Below are 20,936 nucleotides of genomic sequence, written 5' to 3' on the forward strand. Positions count from 1 at the left end.
TTCACTTGTCTTAAAAAAGTAGATTTTTTTTTTCTTGTTTAGCCATTAATAATGAAGACTGAAAGTGACAGTACCAAAAGATCAACAGAAGAAAAGATGAAAAATGAAGAAACATACTTGAGCTTTATACTTGTTATCTAGAGCACTCTTCCTACAAAATGCACACCTTTGTAAAACTGAACTTCTCAATAGAAGGAAGAAGCATAATTGCATCTTTAACATTCTAGAATCCAAATGACTTCCGTAAGTTTGCTGTGACCTAGGTATTTAGTATTATGCATCTCACATGCCCTTCCTGATATGACAGATATATCAGATTCATCTTCTGGTTTTTGCGCCACAAAAAAAAAATGTATTTCTAGTAAAGGTTGACAAACGGTTATTTAGGTATGAAATTAAATTAGTCATTTCCAGTAAAAAGTTGGAAATCATGACTTAAGATACACATAGTCCCAGATAGCTTCTTTTCCCCCCAGATTTACTAGTAAACAATCTTCCAAAGTGTTGAGAGGATTTGAATTTTTCTCCTTGTATATTAGGGTTTTTCTGGGAACCATTCGCAGCAAGTCTGACATACTGGGAACACAGAATTTGATGACAAAAAGTCACTTCCAGATGTAAAGGTCTATTTCCTACCAGTGTTTAATTCTCACCAGTGTTTCTGCCTCTGAAAGCTGGGGACAGTTATGCTAAACAATCCTGTACTTCAAGTATGCACAATACTTGAAATAAGTGAGATAAAGTTTTGCCAGATGTTAACACAAGGACAAAGAAACATTGCTGGAAGTTTAATCAAGAAAAATCACTAACCATCGAACTTCAAAGCATGTGGTTCCTCCAGTCCTCCTCAGAATCAGTCTTTTGGAGGTAAAGGAGGATGAAGAGAGGTCAAAATATGCCTGTTATAGATGTGAACAAGATCATAGAAAGCAGTTGACTGGTCAAGCAGAGTCACCAGCTCATTGTCCCAGCAGACTGTGCTGTCTGGAGGAATCCTTGGTCCCTTGCTGACGGAGCTGTCTGTCCAGATCCCAGGCTCACCACCATGCTGGGCTGCCAGCCAGCCCACCAAAATGATTTCATATCAGCATCTCCAACATATTGCAAAATGTCCTTGCCTCCAAAAGCTTAAAATTTTTGCTTTATGTATGAGTTCGGGATTTAAAAATGCAGACTAACCATGCTTTGGGGTCCATCTTCCACTCCCATCAACCCAAACAGAAATTTCATTCTATACAGCCCTCTAGATCTAACTGACACAAAATTCATGGCTTGCATTATTTTACCTTTCTTTAAAATCAGAATACTCTAGTCTGCATGTTTATAAAAAGAATATATATCTTTGGAGGAAAAAAAAAAAACTGGAAAGCCTGGGGAATTTTAATCAAACTATCTCAGATTATGTTCAAAGCTCATAATCCCTTCCCACTTTTCTTGCGCTTTCATGCTACTTCTTCAGGGGAATGGAAAAAACAAACCTCCCTATACAGTAACATACACTTTACCTGGCTTAGCTAGTCTGAAGGAAAGCATTAGAGCTGTTTTTTCACTCTAGCTGCTCCAAAAAGTCAAGTCCAATCCCAGCTTTGTGGGAGAAGGCCACTTGCCCAAGATTCATCCTATACAATGAGTCCAAGTGCAGAAAGAAGAGGATGAGAATGGCAATGTGAGCACAGCCCCAGCCAGCCAGAGCTGTATAAGGAGTATTGAAAAGCCCTGGTTAGATTTTTTTTTTTTTCAGGAAAGCTTTTCTGCACATCCCAACCTGTCTTCAGGTTTCAAGTGTCACCTTCAGGTCATCTGCCTGCCCTACTCCCACCACAGCCTGCACAAGACAGCAGTATTCCCCTTGATATCAGATGCAGAGGAGACCTTCTTTAGCTCTGAAGCGGTGAATAACCTGCTTTGGACACCCTGCATGAGCATCTGATCCCCTCAACAACCTGTGTTTGAAACACAGAGAACTTTTCTTTCCCTGGCCATAAGCCTGGCTATGTAAGATAAAAATCTTACACCTGGCTTAGAAATGCAGGCTTTTCCTTATTGTCACAGAAACGTTCTGCTGAAGAAAAAGGACACTCCACAGATAAAGGATCAAAGTAGAGTTTTGTGAAAAACAGTGTTTATTTTGGGAAAGACTACAAGAAAGGATTTTGACAGGAGTCAAACTTATTCAGGATCTGACTGTATTTATCTAGAAGACTCGAGGGAAGGAGACCAAGTCTAAATTCTGCAGTTGTTCAGACCCTGGTTACAATCCTCTGAAGTCTCAAGTCGCTGCCAAAAAAGAAGCAAACAGCCTGCTGATTGAAATGTTGAGTAGAAAAAAAAAAGGGGGAAAAAAAAGAAAAAATCTGTTCCTTCAACTTCTTCCTTTCTGAAAGAAGCCAAAGAAACTTTGTTTATTATGAGTGGTCTTTCTAACTTGCTTTAGAAGTGACAGGTATAAAACCACTGTAGAGCCTGGTGGGAAATGGGATGGGAATAAGATGGAAAAAGAGAAAAGTTAAAAGAGCAAGTACAACATAATGAACTCATCAATCACATCATGCTTCTCCCAGCAGCTCCCTGCATTTGCTTTGTTGCTGAACAAGTGCCAAGTACCCAATACATAACAAAATTCAAAACTCAAACTGGGAAAGTTAGTGAGGCAGCATGTCAGAATATCAAATGTTACGTATTATTCTTTAATTTATATCCACCTGGATAAGTACAGCAAAGTAAAGACGCATAAGGAGGCCTACAGAGAGAAAGTTAATAATTGATGAGAGTTTAAAACTGCTTTTCCAATACAACTACTTAAATTACTTTATGCAAACCACTAAAATCAATTTCCACAGAAAAATACAGAAAATTTCTGCTAGTAATACCATTGAACGACATCTCAGTACCCTTACAGTATTGATCAGAAGCCCATGGACAGAAAGTATAATGGTAATATGCCAGCATAAACTCCAGAATGACTTTGCACTCACAGACAAGATACTCCTAGTTCCTATTTTGTTTCCTGCCATCTGTCAAAAAATCCAAAGCATTACAGAATGTAACACATTTCTGTAAAAGTTTATATAAGCCTGTAAGAAAATTTGATCCTGTAAAACTCAAATCCTAACCTCTTCAGTGCAAACCATGCAAGTGCACAGCAGTTCTGCATCATACAGAAAGAACAGCAACAAACCGCTCTTAACATCCATACTTTGGAAGAAAAAGGACAGAATTGTTTTCTTTTGGTAGTGCCTTTTAAAATTGTTCCTTATCCTGAAATGCCACAGGGTATCAAGCATGTGGCCAACAGCAGATCATGACTGTAAGTGCTTCTCCACTGAGGTGGAATCACTACACACAGAGCAGCCCAGCTACCACCCAAACCCTCTAGTTCATGGATAGAGTCAGGTCAGCTCAAGTCTTACTGGTCTGCAACCTCCTGGATATGTCAGCAGGGAAAAATACAGCTCCAGGAAGGCCTATTCTCCACCCAGCTGCAGCTGCTTTTCTAGCAGCTCAATCAGAAGAAAGTTTTTAGCCTACATCCTAAGCCAAAGATGACCAGGTTCAAAGGGGAATGAGAGAAATACAGATATACCAAATGCCAGAGTGACAGCTGCTGTCTTGGGCAGTCTTAACGAACAACCTACTAAAGACTTCCTAGGTCTGTGTCTAAACATTATTTTGCCCACACTTCTCCCTCCCCATCACATCAGAGAGATTTGCACTTGGCAGGACTTTGTAAAACACAGTGGAGAAACTGAGAAAGCAGAGCTGCAGGACTTAAGAGTAGTGTGGGGCTGATAGCTTCTAAGTAGGAAAGGGTACACAGAAATAAGGATACAAATACTCTCACAGTAGCCTCCAAAGGCTGAGCAAAAGGAATTTAACTTAAGGTCACTAGTTTTCAGTTCAAAAAACACTGTAGCATTTTAAGGATCAGCACAACCAGCTTGGAAGCAACCATCTTCATGAAATGCCCATAAGAGTAGTCACACAGGGTCTTTCACAAAGACTGCTCTCAATGTAAAACCAAAAAAAAAAAAAAAAAAAAAAAAAAAAAAAAAAAAAAAAAATTGCTGATACAAAATGACATGGTGTTTCTGAAACAAGAACATCTTCTATAGATTCTGATAATTCCACTGCAGAAGTACTTCCTTATCTAATACTCCTAAGGCTCACTCTGACACCAAAAACCTTTGCTCCAGAGAGGCAGATGTGGTGATCACATCAAGTACACCCTATGATTACTTGGTCCAGGTTAAGTGTCTAGACCACACACTCTCTGAGAGAAGTTAACAACTTTGTGATTCAACTTTTCCCAGTATTGACATCTTTTCAATTATTTACTTATTACACAGTAATCACACAGAACCCTTTTATTTGCTTGAAGCCCCTCTGCTTTAGTAGCAAAAGATTTCTGCTACTTAAATACACTGCATGCACCTGAATACACTCTATTTCTACATTTTCCTTTTAGGGACAAGGCCTGTCAATTACTCATCAGTTGTGTCCAAACTGACATTCTTCCTCTAAGCACTTGAGATATATCAGTTGGTGTTAAAAAGCAACTTTAAGTACACATTCCATATGGAACTTCTGAAATCAGATAAGAATACAAAGTTAAATGATGTCTCAAAATATCATAGGACAGGAGAGATGAGAAGTTCAAATACGTAGTTATCAAAATTTTAATTGGGGCTAATGCAAGCACACATCCATATGTCACCTCACCATATTCAGGATTTTTTTTTCTCCGTCCTAACAGATGTCTCTGACAGGACATTAGGCCTTATCTACAAACTCTCAAGGACTCTTTGTGATCGGAACTATACAGTGAATTCCATACCATTTCAAATCAGGAATATTGATACTTCTACTAGAAATGAGACTTGTATAAGAGCTTTCCACGGTAATTAAGAGTTGCTTCGACTAGCATTTTTTTGTACTGTAAAGAGAAAACAATATGCAAGAGACAGTCACTCCTTGGTTTTACAGCTACAGAGGAGATCAATGTCCATCTCCTTTTATCAAGGTAAAGATTAAGAATTAAAAGAAACACACACAGTGACATCCCATACCACTTCTGAACCTGGAGACTCACTGATACAAGCTACAGGGCTTGTCTGGGAGTTCGCAGGCTGCCAGGCTGCTTGCATCTATTTTCAACAGAGCATAATAAGCTCTCTTGAGTTTATAAAATACAGAGTGCTAGTCCTTCCCTTTAACTTCAGGGTTAAAGGGATTATCACTTCGGGGAGGTAAGAGGAAACCTTGGTGCAGTGCCAAGAAGACCAGAAAGCAGTTTTACACCTCATTTGGCTTCTAAATTATGCCACGTGGTTGCTACGCTCCAAGCAATTAACTGCCTTGCTTTAACAACACAGGGATGGGGAAAGTGTTGAAGAACTACAGATGGACTGTCTCAGTGAAGGTGGTCAGGTCAGCAAGCACCCAGATAAAACATAGAACCATAGAATAGTTTGGGTTGGAAGGGACCTTTTAAAGGTCATCTACTCCAACCCTTCTGCAATGAGCAGGGCCATCTTCAACTTCATTGGTTTGCTCAGAGCCCCATCCAAGCTGACCTTGAATGTTTCCAGGGATGGGTCATCTACCACCTCTCAGAGTAATCTGACCCAGTGTTTCACCACCCTCATTGTAAAAAATTTCTTCCTTAAATCTAGTCTAAATCTACCCTCTTTTAGTTTAAAACCATTACCTCTTGTCCTATCACAACAGGCCCTGCTAAAAAGATCAGGTTGGATTCCAACTGTTGCTAAGACACCACGTGAAAAACCCCTCATATCAGCAAAGCCTCTTTACCACGGGCAAATAAAAGGGGAAGAAGAGAGAGAAGAAAGAACTTTCCCAAACTTGTTTTTATATTATATAATATAAAAGAGGAAAAATATTAAGCATATATTTTGTGAAGTCAAGTTCATGTTACAGATCTAACTCTACCACCACCACCAAAAGAATAGAACAAGAGGGGCGGGATAAAAAGTCCCTTGATTGATGCATGCTAAATATACAGTAATTTGAAGATGAGATGTAACAATACTATGCCACTCAGCTTATTCACAAACATTGCGTTTCAGCTTGTCTTCTGGGAGAGTCTGCTGGGAGAAGCAGTTAAAATTCAGCAAGCATTAACTGCAGCATTTTTTAACCCATGTTGATATAAAAACTCCAACACCCGCAACTACCACCAAGGAATGATTTTTCCAAAATCGGATTCTGATTTTTCTCCCCCATACCGTCCAGAACTCCCACCCAATCCAACCACATCAAATTCTCCTTCCCAGCTTGCCAAGCTCTTTCGCATTTCTTAAAATGTTTATGAGCCATTTTCAACAACATTCCTTATAAACTCATTCTCTGAGGCAGTCACACAAAAATCCATCAGACATTTCTGACAGCTGAATGAGACTGAGGGATTTATTATTCCAAGGCAGGTGAAGCAGTAACCAAGCCTTGATGGTTTTTGTCTTGCATGTTGGAGCTTCCCATTGCTTCTTGGGCAGGGAACAGAGGTAGGAGGAGAAAGTAAACAAAAAAGAGTTTGTGTCCCAGTCCAGAATTCCTTCAGCTGCAGAAAAATGAGATGCTGCTGTTGTGTATACAAAGTATGAAGTGTCCAATACAGAATAGATTATCAGAAGGTGGGTTAGGGGAATTTACCCTAATCCGAGGATCCTTTTTTCCTCTCTTCTACTTTCAGTTCATTAGGAACTGACCCAAATAACCACCTGCACACAGCTGAATCTAGCTGTCAGAGGGAGAGACTCAGGTCAGCAAGGGCAACGCCTGCTCGCCTGAGCAGAGACCACTGTGACCACCACAACCTTCCCATTCCCTATCACAACCTGTGAATGCAGCGGCTACCCACATTCTGAACTACAAAGTCAAGTTTTATTTTTAGCATAGAAAGCTTCAGAAGAAGCTGTTGACCTAAACCAGCATTTTTCCATTCTAGACAACCTGGCTTTAAGAACAAAAGCACACAAGAAAGTTTCATGAGCAGCCTAACAACCCTTCTCAAAGTGGAAATGTTTAGAAACCATTACAGCAATGCATCAACACAATGAAGAAAAAGAAACATGGCAAGTGTCTAACCTCACTAAAACCACTTTTAATATACTCTCATTTCCGTTTAGTTTTCAAAGAACAGTTACACAGAATACATACACACACTTCTATGGCAAATCTAAAGGGTAAAATGTCTAATGCAGCTTCAATTCTAATCTAACTAAGGAAAACAAAACTTCACATTTCACACCCAAAGAGGTTTTGTTTTCACTGTTATTTTGGGTTTTATTGGGTGTTGGTTGTTTTGGGAGTGGGTTTTTCATGTCTTTTTTTTTTTTTTAAATACAAACCTCAGAGTAGGCAATACTTATGGAATTGGGAATGTGGGGGAGAGAGGGTTTGAATTTGGAAAAGTCACCGAGATCTTACCAGTGAAACAAATCATATCCTCTGCAAACCATAAAAAAACACAAACTTCTTCAAGAGACTGATTCATGAAGTCTTGTTTTGAAACATCATGACCTGAATTCAGTCTGGAATGCTAAATGCAGGTGATAATGATTAACAATAGTGCAAAAAAATTCTTAGGGCAGCCTTAAGAGTGAACTCATGAAGAATGATCTGAGGCTGGATGCAGTCATGACGTGCTTGTGAGGCTGTGAGCCTTAACTTGACCCTGGGAATGAAACCCTAACTCTCAGGAATAAGTTTCCATGAAACATCTGCTGAAAAACTACTCTCTGAGAGTTTGACTTAGTATCAAATGACACACACTCTGATGAGCTTTAACAATTGCCATCTTCTCTAGATGGTATCCAGGGGATTAAAAAAAAAATCTCATTTCTGTAATACACTGAATATTGACATACTAGAAGGAACTACAGAAAAAAATCCCACCAGTGTTCCCTCCTACGTCAGACCTTTTCATAAAGAGATACACTCAAATATCCGAAAGAAGTACAGGGAGATTAAGAAAATAAACTTTCCACACATTCTATAAACGATTATAATTTGATTTTTGCTCTGTTATGTTTTTTAAGGAAATGCCAAGTTCAATATTTACTTCGACAGAGCCTGCGCAAAAAATGACATCTGCCATATGGCAGACTTCACTTGCACAGCAGACCAGGATTAATGAAACTTGGATGACCACATCAAGGAGGACAAGACGGTCCAGAAAGAACAGCACAATCCAGTATTTTCAAAACACAATCGTTATAGCTCAACACAGATAACGCAGAAGACTCTTCACAGCTGAATACAGCAACACTGAACTGCAAACAGCTTTGAGTGCTGACAACACTCAGATAAAACAAATTGTACTGCACAGCAAGGATAGATTTTATGTGTAAACAATAAACAGATAAAATTCATGTCTTGAGGCAGGTGGAGAATGGGAATCAGCAAAAGAACAAAAAAAACTACACTGACATCCATGACTGATGCAAGTGGAAACATTAATAAGTTTAAATGCAGGATTTTTACCACACAAAAGCAAAGGAAGAAATACTATTTTGAACAATGAATTAAATCTAGAGCAAATTCACAAAAGAAGCACTCACAAATGTTTAAAATGCTGACATTCTGAATTAAATGAATGCTTCCCAGTTGGCTTTGTACCATCCCCCCAAAGCCCCTTGCAAAGATACCTGTATCATCTGACTTATCATTCCTTTTCCCATGCTGCAATGACTGACCACTAGCTCACTGAAATAGTAGTAGATGCTAATTCTTAGTAATAGCATTTCTCACTACCTACCTGTCCCTTTACTGTAGGTTCTAAGACTTAACAGCAGTATTTCTTACTATTTCACTGGCAACTTTCGGTGTATCAGACATCTTTTTGCCACCTCAGTTACACCTCTCAAGATGAAAAGCATGTGAGAAAGAGGAAGCACATAGCAAAGCCTCACAGCAAATTTAAGTAGAGTGGCTAATTTCTCTCTATCCAATTTCTGTAACTTGATGAGGCTTTGGGCAACGTGGTCTAGTGGAGGGTGTCCCTGCCCATAGCAGCGGGGGTTGGAACTAGATGATCTTTGAGGTCCCTTCCAACCCTAACCATTCTATGATTCCGTGATTCTATGAACTTGAGTTTCATATTGTTTTAATCTTTCTTGTCTCACCCTCTACATAAGTTTCCACAACACTAAGGCACGTGTAAATCTTTTTAGGATACAAAGAAGGGAATCAGCTCCCCTTCACAGGTTCCCAGATCCACACAATGCATTCCTATAAATGTGCTTTTAGTCAGCGAGGTCTGTAATGCACATGATTCTGATATTACAGCCATATCTCATTTGACTTTTGCATATGGCTCCTTAAGGTATTTGTAGTGTTTTACTACTTCTCTAGTAAATTTCTCATCTCCTTCTCTTTTTTTCCTTTTCTGTCACCCTTTCCCAGGTGGTTAATACACTTTGTTCTCTCCTCAGTTTAGCTTATTATCTTAGTTGCATCTTATTATCTTCTTTAAAGTTGTTTCATCTTTCACACCCTTTAAAAGCAATCTCTTAAGCATGAAGTCTTGTGGGAAAAAAGTCACAGGGCATCTGAAAGCAAATACTTTATAAATTACCAAAAATTAAAAAAATTTAATTCTTACCATCAATTGAAGTCCTGCCCTCTGTTTTTTTGGCTTTGAAATCCTATGCTTTTAATGCAATGACTTTATTCTCTGGACACCATAAACAAGCAAATTCTTAAGATGGAGCAATCAATAGAAGCCAAACATAGCCCCTTTGCTAGGCCGAGAAGCTTTAGCATTTTCCCAGTAAGATCTAATTGCTGTAAAAAATTCAGTGGTGTACAGAGTTGTTCTTTAGTATGACACATGGTATGGTTTTCTGAGAGCACTGATATCAATCAGTCACCCCACTCCATTGTTGCAAGGTTTCCAGGTGATGACACACAAGTAAGAACATCTAGTAATATTTAAAGAATGCAAATAACTGCTCCTCAAAGACTAGACTATCCACAGCAGCTTATCGCAGGGGCTTTTTGAAGGAAATGTAACTTTGCCTTTGAGCAGCTATAAAAGCCTCAGTGATGAGTAACACAATTGATTTAAGCATTACAATATTAACGAGCCACCACTGTACTACACCATGTTCATTACTGATAAATTTGTGCTATTATCCCCAAGAAAAAGACAAGGCAGCGTGTGCTTACTCACCCTTACAAGGCTGGGAGCAATACATGAGCATGGTATCTTGACATTCTTGAGGCACTTTTCATGAGACATAAAGTTGCAAACTGGAAATAAAATAAGAACCGTGAACAAGTCTTCACAAACAAGGGAGTGTGTGAAAAACAAACAAAAACCCCTGTGTAGTGAAATACAATTAGGAACACATCTTTTTAATCACATTTGCTCTCCCCTAGGTTTGAGAACCTACATGATTGTCACACTTCTTGCAGTGTATGAACTCCAGCTCGTTTTGATACTAAGATGCTGGCAAGGGAAAAGGAAGGAGAGTTTATCCCAATGCATTAACAGGCCTACAGCAAGTCATGCCCTCCCACACTCTCTCTCCATAAGCACCAAAATGAGCTCTTAAATTTCAAAAGAGATTTTAAACAGTCTAAAGTCCAAAACAGCTCTTTGATGTAGCCAAAGCAGATGGACATGTTTGAAAGTGAATTATTCTAACATCTAGTGCATGTGACAGGAATAAATGGGAGAAAACACTGTATTGTTATGCACTGAGTGTAATGGATGAAGGAGACGAAATTAAAGGTCACCAGTGGCATTCAGCTTTGAAAGTCAAGAGCAACTAATTATTTCTTTTACTGTGGGACCAACAGGTTTAGAATTCCACTCGAACTCCACAAAGCATGCTTTCAAGCAAGACAGTGTTTGAAAAAAATCATTTCACATAGGGGTAATATTTTCCACAGCTTCTTACTGTAGATTTACATGATGTTAAGCTGTGCAAAGAAAACAAGGGATTCTTTATTTCATTCCCACCACCTCACATTAATTAGGAACTAATAAGCCACACAGCTAGGGCTTTAGAGTCCTCCTCCTTTCAGAATCACTCTCTACCAGTCCAAGCGCAAAGATGCTTACACAGATGCTCAGGCCCTGACCTCTCGCATGGAAGCACATATCTCTCCCAGTGCCTGGGCAGAAGATCACTTGCCAGTGGCAACTGTTGCCGTACACAGGAGGTTTTTGCATGTCCCTGCTTTTCAGAAGCATGCTGTACTGCTTCCTAAGTTTCACCAGCAACTGAAAAAACTGCCACGAGCTTCAAGCTTCCCATCCGCAACCCATTGCATTGGGCTGATTGTATGTGCAAGTGTCACCAAAAGCAGACAATTTTACTCTCCTCCCCCTTCTCCAGCTCACTGACTTCTGATTTCACAACACTGCTTCTCCCATGCCAACTCAAGCATTAAAAACCAGGTCCACTTCTCTATGCTGCTTACTGCCAGTCCATGCAAAGTAACCTTTCCTTTTGGTGGCACTAAAAGAAGGATGACCCCTTTCACATTGGTGCTCATCTTAATGTGAACAGTAAGCAGATGTTTGGTTTTCATTAGTCTGCAGGTCAGAAAAAGCAGCTCTGCAAGTGACTACTGTGTACAAACATGTTATTCATCATCCATGGTTGAACACAGAGTGATTACTGCACTGATGAAAAAAAGTGGGAACAGAGCAGATCCAAATCTTCTGCTGGGTGCTATGAAGTGTTACATGCATCTTTAAGTTTGATAGCATTCCTGACTAAATGGGGCTGATAAGGGGTGGAAACAGCCAAAGGGATGATAAAGCTGATTCTCAGAGCTGAAAATGCAGATGCTCAACACATTTGGAGGTTGTCACCACAGAGGAAGAACCACACAGCCCATCAGCACAGAGGAGACCAAAGAGAACAGAATGATTCTCCTGGCACAGGAAAGCTGCAATCTCCTGCTCCAGAAGACAGGTATGACCCCTCACAGAACTGGTGAATTTTTATCACACTTCTGTATGTTATCACAACATGGATGTAGATGGACATAACCTACTGTCTCCTCAGGTCTCTGCAACATTTCTACTGACACTTTCAGGAGGGTCAGCTGGTTGTTGTGAGAGCAGATCTGCAGAGGTTGCAGGAGAAAAGCTACCTGCCCATTACCAGGTGGTCTGAGATTTACCACATATGCCCTGCCACTGCCAGAAAACATTTGCCCCAGCCATTTGTTTAGGCAGCTTCTTCACTGTCTCAAAGGTGATGCCCAAAGCTCAGCTGAATCTGGCTACGTTAGGGGGACTGACCTCTGCAGGCAGAATCGTAGAGTCACAGAATGGTTTGGGTTGGAATGGAACTCAAAGACCATCTAGTTCCAACCCCCATGCCATAGGCAGGGACACCCTCCACTAGACCATGTTGCCCAAAGCCCCATCCAACCTGACCTTGAACACTTCCAAGGAGGGGACATCCACAACCTCTCTGGGCAACCTGTGCCAGTGCCTCACCACCCTCACAGTAAAGAGTTTCTTTCTAACATCTAATCTAAATTGACCTTCTTTTTGTTTAAACCCATTACCCCTTGCCCTGTTACCCCATGCCCTTGTAAACAGTCCCCCACCATCTTTCCTGTCGGCCCCTTTAGGCACTGGAAGGCCGCAATCAGATCTCCCCAGAGCCTTCTTTTCTCCAGGCTGAACAAGCCCAGCTCTCTCAGCCTGTCCTCATAGGAGAGGTGCTTCAGCCCTCTGATCATCTTTGTGGCCCTCCTCTGGACTCTCTCCAACAGCTCCATGACTTTCTTATACTGGAAACCCCAGAGCCGGATGCAGTACTCCATGGTGACAAAGGTCCCCATGGCTCCAACCCACAAAAGACAGCAACATGAAGCTTCAAATATAAGCAGGCAGCTGTCAAGAACTTCATAAAGGGGGTAAGAGCTAGTCAAGGAGAAAGCATCAGTGACAAATGAAATTCAGTGAAATGGCATTGTTTCATCTTGTATTTCTGTTTCAGAAGTGGGCAAACTAGAAAGGAAAGAACAGAGCAAGGCACGGCAGATTGCTCCCAGAAATTTTATGGTCTGCGAGAAGCAACAGGCAACTGAAGTCTGTGAGACCAGTATCTCCAGGTGGCTACTAGCTTTATTTTAAGTGCATAATAACTCAATACACAACTTAATCAAGCCCTACTCAAACACGCCAGGGAATTCAAAGGCGGCAGCTCCAAATCAGTTGATAGAAGTGAGGCTCTTTCCATAGGCATGGACCTTGAGAGGTGTTCTCCATTTATTCAGACAACTCAAGTCACTACACAACACCACTTAATTTTCTCTTTGTGGTGACAGAAGCCACAAAACATGGTCCTGCATAAAGACAGCATCTCATAGTTAAGCTGAGGAAACATGGCACAGAAAAATATACTAAGTAAGAATTCGAACAAGCAGTAAAGTCTAAAGGTAAATGAAGGTTTCAGAAAAGGAGTAAAATAGGAAGGTGTATAAAGGTTTTAATTGTTTGACTGAGTGCATACAGAAAAAGATAATATGCATAATAATGAGTTTCCTAAAATTTAAAGGGAAAGATTGAAGCATTTGCAAAGAATCAGATTAAGGGATATCAGGAGACAAACAGGAGTATATCAGCAGTGCCCAGAGATTGTAACATTCTCCATGAAAGATTTTCACACATTTTTCAGGAGGTACTCACACACCCCTCGTCTGTTTCTCACATGTCTCAAATTTGGCAGGGAGGATGCACTCTGCTGCTGCGTGTCTTTTTCCTGTCCCACAGAATTCCTCAGGGAGTGAGCTAACTCTTACAAGTCACCATTTTGTTTTTGTTTTCCACATTCCCCAAAGAAAGAAAGAAAGAAAATATAATGGCAGCAAGCCAAACTGAAGCACGAACAATATTTGGGGGGTGTGGGGGGGTGGGGTGTGTGATGCGTGTGATGTGTGTAAGGCAGAAATCCTAAATTTCTATCAGTAGTCCCAGAGAGGCAACACAATTAAGCCTGAAGTTCTGACAGCCAGGACAGGTTTGGTGTTTTTAAGGGGTGATCTTTCACCAGGAAAAAAAAGTCAGAAGACACTGTGTGAAGTTTCAGGACATGAAATGCAAAATTTTGAGGAAAAGCATTTAAAGGAAAAGGAAGAGGATAGGCTGTTCTATTTATAAGAAGAGGATTTCTTCATAAATACAAACTCAATGATGAGCTACCAGCAGACACATATATGGACTGTCTAAGTCAAAGCAATTTCAATTGTAGCTTTCAGATACTGTATACAAAACTGCATCACCATTGCTGTTAATAAAGTGTTCCCAGGCACAGCACAGTAAGATGATAAGCAGTACAGTAAGCAGCAAAAGCAAAAAGCAGCCACTAACAAGCATGGACTCATATACAGTAAGACCTATGGCAAGCACAGGAGCTTGTCCATTAATAGCTAAACAGCAATAACAGCTGTAAATTCAATCTAGCACATTCCAATCAAATCTGTTGTTATCTCGAATCCTTTGAGTCCCATGTTGGGTGCAAAAAGGACTGTTGTGGTTTAACCTCAGTCAGCAGCTAAGCACCACACAGCCGCTTGCTCACTCCCCCTCACAGCAGGAAGGGGGAGAGAGTCGGAAGAATAAAAGGGAGAAAACTCGTGGGTTGAGATAAAGACGGTTAAAGCAAAAGCTGTGCACAAGCAAAGCGAAACCAGGAATTCATTCACCACTTCGCATGAGCAGACAGGTGTTCAGACATCTCCAGGAAAGCAGGGCTTCATCGTGTGTAACGGTTACTTGGGAAGATAAACAGCATTACTCCAAATGTCCTCCCCTTCCTTCTTCCCCCAACTCTATATGCTGAGCATGATGTCATACAGTACGGAATATCCCTTTGGTCAGTTGGGGTCAGCTGTCCCAGCTGTGTCCCCTCCCAACTCCTTGCCCACTTCCTGGTGGGATGGTGTGAGAAGCAGAAAAGGCCTTGGCTCTGTGTGAGCACTGCTCAGCAGCAACAAAAACATCCCTGTGTTATCAACACCGTTTTCAGCACAAATCCCAAACATAGCCCTATACCAGCTACCATGAAGAAAATTAACTCTATCCCAGCCAAAATCAGCACAGTACATACAGCAACACCCAGCAAACATACAGCCTGTAGCTCTTCAACATACACTCACAAGGAAACAGAAAACATCCCTCTCCAGCCCTCCCTAGGAAGGCCAGAGATAAAAGCTAGGCATCACTAGAACTCATGAGCTGTGTTACACTTGCATCTCAATTAACATTGTGTTGGTTTTGCGTGGCAAGGTTTTGGTAGCGGGGGGGGCTACAGGGGTGGCTTCTGCGAGAAGCTGCTAGAAGCTTCCTCTGTGTCTGATAGAGCCAATGCCAGCCGGCTACAAGACGGACCCACTGCTGGCCAAGGCGAAGCCCATCAGCGCCTCTGTGATAACATATTTAAGAAAGAGAAAAACAGTTAGAGAGCGCTTTTGCAGCCAGAGAGAGGAGTGAGAAGATGTAAGAACATCTGCAGACACCAAGGTCAGTGAAGAAGGACGGGGAGGAGGTGCTCCAGGCACCAGAGCAGAGATTCCCCTGCAGCCCCTGGTGAAGACCATGGTGAAGCAGGCTGTCCCCCTGCAGCCCATGGAGGAAGGATGAGGGGGTGTAGAGATTCCACCTGCAGCCCGTGGGGGACCCCATGCCGGAGCAGGTGGAGACACCCGAAGGAGGCTGTGACCCCACGGGAAGCCCGCGCTGGAGCAGGCTCCTGGCAGGACCTGTGGCCCCGTGGAGAGAGGAGCCCACACCAGAGCAGGTTTGCTGGCAGGACTTGTGACCCTGTGGGGGACCCATGCTGGAGCAGTTTGCTCCTGAAGGTCTGCACCCCGTGGGAGGGACCCACGCTGGAGCAGTTCATGAAGGACTGTAGCCCGTGGGAAGGACTCACGTTGGAGAAGGTCGTGAAGGACTGTGTCCCACGAGAGGGACCCCACGCTGGAGCAGGGGAACGATGAGAGGAGTCCTCCCCCCTGAGGATGAAGAAGCGGCAGAGACACCGTGTGATGAACTGACCATAACCCCCATTCCCCGTCCCCCTGTGCTGCTGAGGGGGGGCGGAGGTTGAAGCCGGGAGTGAAGTTGAGCCCCGGAAGATGGGAGGGGTGGGGGGAGGTGTTTTAACATTTGGTTTTATTTCTCATTCCTCTACTCTCTTTTGCTTAGTAATAAATCAGATGAATTCCCTCTCTAAGTTCGGTCTGTTTTGCCCGTGACAATACTTAGTGAGTAATCTCTCCCTGTCCTTACCTCGACCCATAAGTTTTTCCGTTGTACTTTTTCTCCCCTGTCTAATGAAGGAGGGGAGTGATAGAGCGGCTCTGGTGGGCACCTGGCCCTCCAGCCAGGGTCAACCCATCACAAATGTGCACCAGTATCACAAGCAGCAGTAACACTCTCTCCTTTTTCCAACAATTCCAACTTGCTGTCTTCACTACAGCGTGCCACAACCCATGGGTATTGCAGGACATGGTCTGGTACTAACACAGGAGCCATCACTCTTCTCATTGCTACAGGTCATATTGAGGACTCTCAAAAAGAGAGGGCTCCTGCACCTGAAGACAGAGGCAAGTTCCTGCAGCCAAGCACTCTCTCCATGCACACCTTGCATGCACTGGCAAATGGCAGACACACAGCAAACTTCAGTAACTCCCAAGAAACAACAGTGTTTTGGCCAACCGCCTGTCACAGAGCCAGCACTGGGAAAATTTCACACCCTGACATGAAGTGACAACAACACAACTCCTCAATATTGTCTGTATGACTTGGCAAATAATAATTTTGTTTCATTATCTGTGAGTGCCGTAACTCACTCACATTTTGCTCACCTGCACAAATTGTAAGTCCCAGCAACTGCCTGCCAAAGTTTCTTCTAATCTTTTAACAAAGGTTATAGATTACTGAATGACCTAGCTGACTAAAGGGCTTATTCTTATCTTTAAAACAAACCATTAGCTCAGCCAGGAATTGCCTAGTAACTCAGAATTGTTTTCCCAGCTATCAGTACACAATAAATTTTTCATTTCTGGAAAAAATTAAGTGCAATGCATTAAAGAACATACTCAGCTCATTAATGTGAATATAAATAAAACTAAATGAAAAGCAGTAATTCTCTGGCATATCTTGTTAAATGCAAGACTTGGAAGACGACCCGGTCTTGGAGAGTTTACTAGACATGATGGTTTGGTATATGTAGGAGTATTACATAAATGAAAACTCTCTACAATCCTCCACGAAAAGCCCTATAAATTTACATAGATTACATGAAAGAATTATAAGGGGGATTAAAAAAAAAAAAGAAAAAAGAAAATGCCTTCTTGAAGATGCAATGCTGCATGAAACTCCTACGGACTCGCCAGCAACCCAGCCACACAGACAGTATGTGCACACTGAGTTTATATCACAGCAGTGAGGTGGTTTTTGTGCCACTCCTCCCCATTCCTTTCCCAATAATGTCTAGCATTCAATTTGCCTTTTTTTGACAATTACACACTGCACATATATTTCGCTAGACACATCATTACAACTCTAACTTCATTTCTTGCCTGATTTGTAAAAGCTGACTCAAGGCTCATCAACTTATAAGAGTGTATTTCCCTCCTTCATACACACCACTTAACATTCATCAACCCCAGGTAATAAAATGGTAGATTAAAATTAATTCACTTAAAAGATTCTTCCGCAATCCTCAGCAGCTGATCTCCAATGTGAACTCTCAGCTCACTACTGGCCTTTGTAGAGAGGGTGGTGGGCAGATAACAAGAGAGTTGAGTAGCATATACCCTACTAAGACATTGCTGCCACAAATCCACCTGAAACATTGAATTCATTGCTTCCCTCTATCACTTTTGTCTGCCACCCAAACGCAGGCCTATAGTCAGTGTGGTTTTATTTTAGCATTTCACATGTCATGAATGCCAACTTTCAGTTCTGGAGGGAACCTTCCATGCAGAGTACCCTCGATTGTACCTGTCTTTTGCTAAGATGCTCAGAAAAAACAAGACAAAGCCTGTGATTATGCCTAGCAACTGACTCTGGCACTGGGCCACTTTTTGCATGGCCAGAGGAATGTTGTCTACATTATCTTGAGTGCATGGAAATTGTACAGGACAAAAAACCCCTCCTTCTACCAGATTAAATATCAGGCAGCTTTTTTTTCCCCAACAGCAGGTGTCTGCAAGTGTTATAGATGATCCTTATCCAAACACATCATCTTTGAAAAGTTATCTTTAAAAAAAAAAAAAAAAAAAGATGAAACACAGTAGATGGAGAAATATGGACAAGTCCTCATCAGGTATCTAAAGTGCAACTGTATTTCTTCTATCCTGAACAGGAATGCATCTCTCTCTACTCATACGTAATTTTGGCTTACAAATTTGAAGTATTTATTTTAAAAGTCAAACACATTTATAAATAGCTTCCTGGACCAGATGCAGGTGGTACAAGTATCACAGAATCATAGAATGGTTTGGGTTGGAAGGGACCTCAACAATGCTGGGCCAAATACCAACCCCTGAGGAACACCACTCATCTCCACTTGCACATCGAGCCATTGACTACAACTCTGAGTGCAACCATCCAACCAATTCCTTATCCACCTAGGAATTAGTCCTTATCCAGCCAATGCTTTGCACAAGTCCAGGTAGATGATATCAGTTGCTTTTCCCTTATCCACCAACCCTGTAACCCCTCTTGTAGAAGACCACCAAATTTGTCAGGCACGATTTGCCCTTAGTGAAGCCATGTTGGCTGTCACCAATCACCTCCTTATTTTCCATGTGCATGAGCATAGTTTCCAGGAGGATCTGCTCCATGATCTTGCCAGGCACAGAAGTGACACTGACCAGCCTGTAGTTCCCCAGGACTTCCTTTTTTCCCCTTTCTAAAAATGGGGGTTATGTTTGCCCTTTTCCAGTCAGTGGGAACTTCACCAGACTGCCAGGACTTCTCAAATATGATGGCAAGTGGCCTGGCAACTTCATCCACCAGTTCCCTCAGGACCCGTGGATGCATCTCATCAGGTCCCACGGACTTGTGCACCTTCAGGTTTCTTAGATATTCTCAAACCTGACCTTGTGGGTGGTTCTGCATTCTCCCAGTCCCTGCCTTTGCCTTCTGCAACTTCGTCAGTGTGGCTGAGCACTTGCCAGTGAAGACTGAGGCAAAGCATGTGATTCTTAAAATGCATATGAAATTGCAAATTTTTAAGCCTAAAATATGCATGAGTATAGAGACACATTAAAGTTCAGGATAAGAGGAGTAGAGTTGCTCTTTAGATACCTGATGATGACTTTGACCATGTTTCTCCATCTACTGCAGAAGCCTAAATTCTTTTAGTTCAAGTCAATACACCAGATTATAAATCAGACCATGTAACATATATCTTGTTTTTATCACAATGAAAGAATGAATTGGGGTAAATTATTCCCTCAAAAACATTCCCAGGCTTCTCATCACTAAACTTCATAGGAAAAGATATTCATCAGTACTTCTAGCAACATAAATATTTCTCTTAAACAGACAATTATTACAAATCTTTGTTCTGTACGTCACCAACTTATATAAAGCATCAACAATGCAGAAAAAGAGGGAATATTTGAATTTGCTTTGGCTACATCAAGTCAGAGGCATTTCATCTCCCCAAAGTCAGAGCTAATCTTCAGAATATGAATGTTCCTCAGAATTATGAAATGTTCTTCTACTCCAGATGCCAAACCTGAGAATGCTACAAATTTAACAATTAACAGAAAAGTATTGGCATTTATCAAAATAAATGACTGTAGGAACTCTCGCATGGCTTGCTCCTGAGAAGACACCTCTCAGCAAGGAAGAGATGAGGACATTCCTGAGTCCAAATGATGAGGGAAGCATTGCGATTTCCATACGTTTCTTCTCAGATCTGCAAACCAAAACTCATTCTGAGCAGAAAGATGGAAGAGTAGTAACAACTCTGCTCAGCTGATGTCAAACATTCACACATTATAGTTTACAGTGTGTTATTTCTGTGCCACATACGTACTCTGTCAAAATAATTTCTAGAAAAATATTTACTACTTTGGGCATGAATCTCAGTATGTCTCAGAGGTAACTGTAATGAAAGCATGTAGGCAACACATTAACTTTTACAGAAAATTGGGCACCAAGCAACCTCAAGAGCTCAGCTAGTCTGTGCTTCTGACAAGTGCCAGCCAAACCTGCTCCAAAAACCCACCTAGGAGAGACAACCCTCAGCCTCTCCACACAGCCAACTCTACACCCTCCAAAGTCCTTTCAGTTAGGAGCCTGGTGCTTGATGTCCAAACTAAACCTCCCTTATTACAACTTATGTTCAGCATTTCTTGCCATGTGTATTACAGCCATGAGGAACTGATTATTTTCCTTTCTCTGTACAACTATTTCTGCAGCAAGGTAGTGAGGCAAGGTGCTGGTTATTTTAACAAGTCAAATAGGCTTATTTTGGGCACTTACTGACAGCAAAACAGAAAGAACAGCAAAACCCACATAAGGTGGCAAAACTTAGCTGGTCTTTCAAATGGTTATTCTCACCCCTCCCCTCAAAAAAAAAAAAAAAAAAAGAAAAAAGATAAATGCTCAGCAAGTGAAAAAAACAGCTCTTTTAAAGACCACTGGCAACCACTGCTAGAATAAGAGAAAACAAGACGTTCTCTTATTACCTCTCTTATTAAGGAACGGGATGCAAATATTTGCTCAGTCTAGCCACTTTCCCCAGGGTTACCCTGAAACACAGCAGAGCCCTCTGCCTTCTGGTGGATGACCAAACCAAACTGCTTTAGTCCAGGACCTGGAAAGGCTTCCAAAATTCCCATTTTGTTTGCCAGCATTCATAGGGATGTCTTAGCTTCCACCTCGGTTCTGCCAGGGCTCGCAGTCGTGAAACAGC

The 20,936-nt window shown here is 41.6% G+C and overlaps 1 protein-coding gene across 3 annotated transcripts in view; it reads right to left on the reverse strand.

Annotated features, from left to right (window-relative positions):
• Positions 1–20,936, reverse strand: part of DGKQ (diacylglycerol kinase theta) — a 96,945-nt gene that overhangs the window by 56,681 nt on the left and 19,328 nt on the right. For all 3 annotated transcript variants that reach the window (XM_075739366.1, XM_075739367.1, XM_075739368.1), the window contains exon 2: positions 10,193–10,272. In XM_075739366.1, the coding sequence (XP_075595481.1) occupies positions 10,193–10,272 (80 nt within the window). The remainder of the gene's footprint in view (positions 1–10,192; positions 10,273–20,936) is intronic.

Source organism: Balearica regulorum, chromosome Z (assembly GCF_011004875.1).
Source record: "Balearica regulorum gibbericeps isolate bBalReg1 chromosome Z, bBalReg1.pri, whole genome shotgun sequence".
Taxonomy (NCBI): Eukaryota; Metazoa; Chordata; class Aves; order Gruiformes; family Gruidae; genus Balearica; species Balearica regulorum.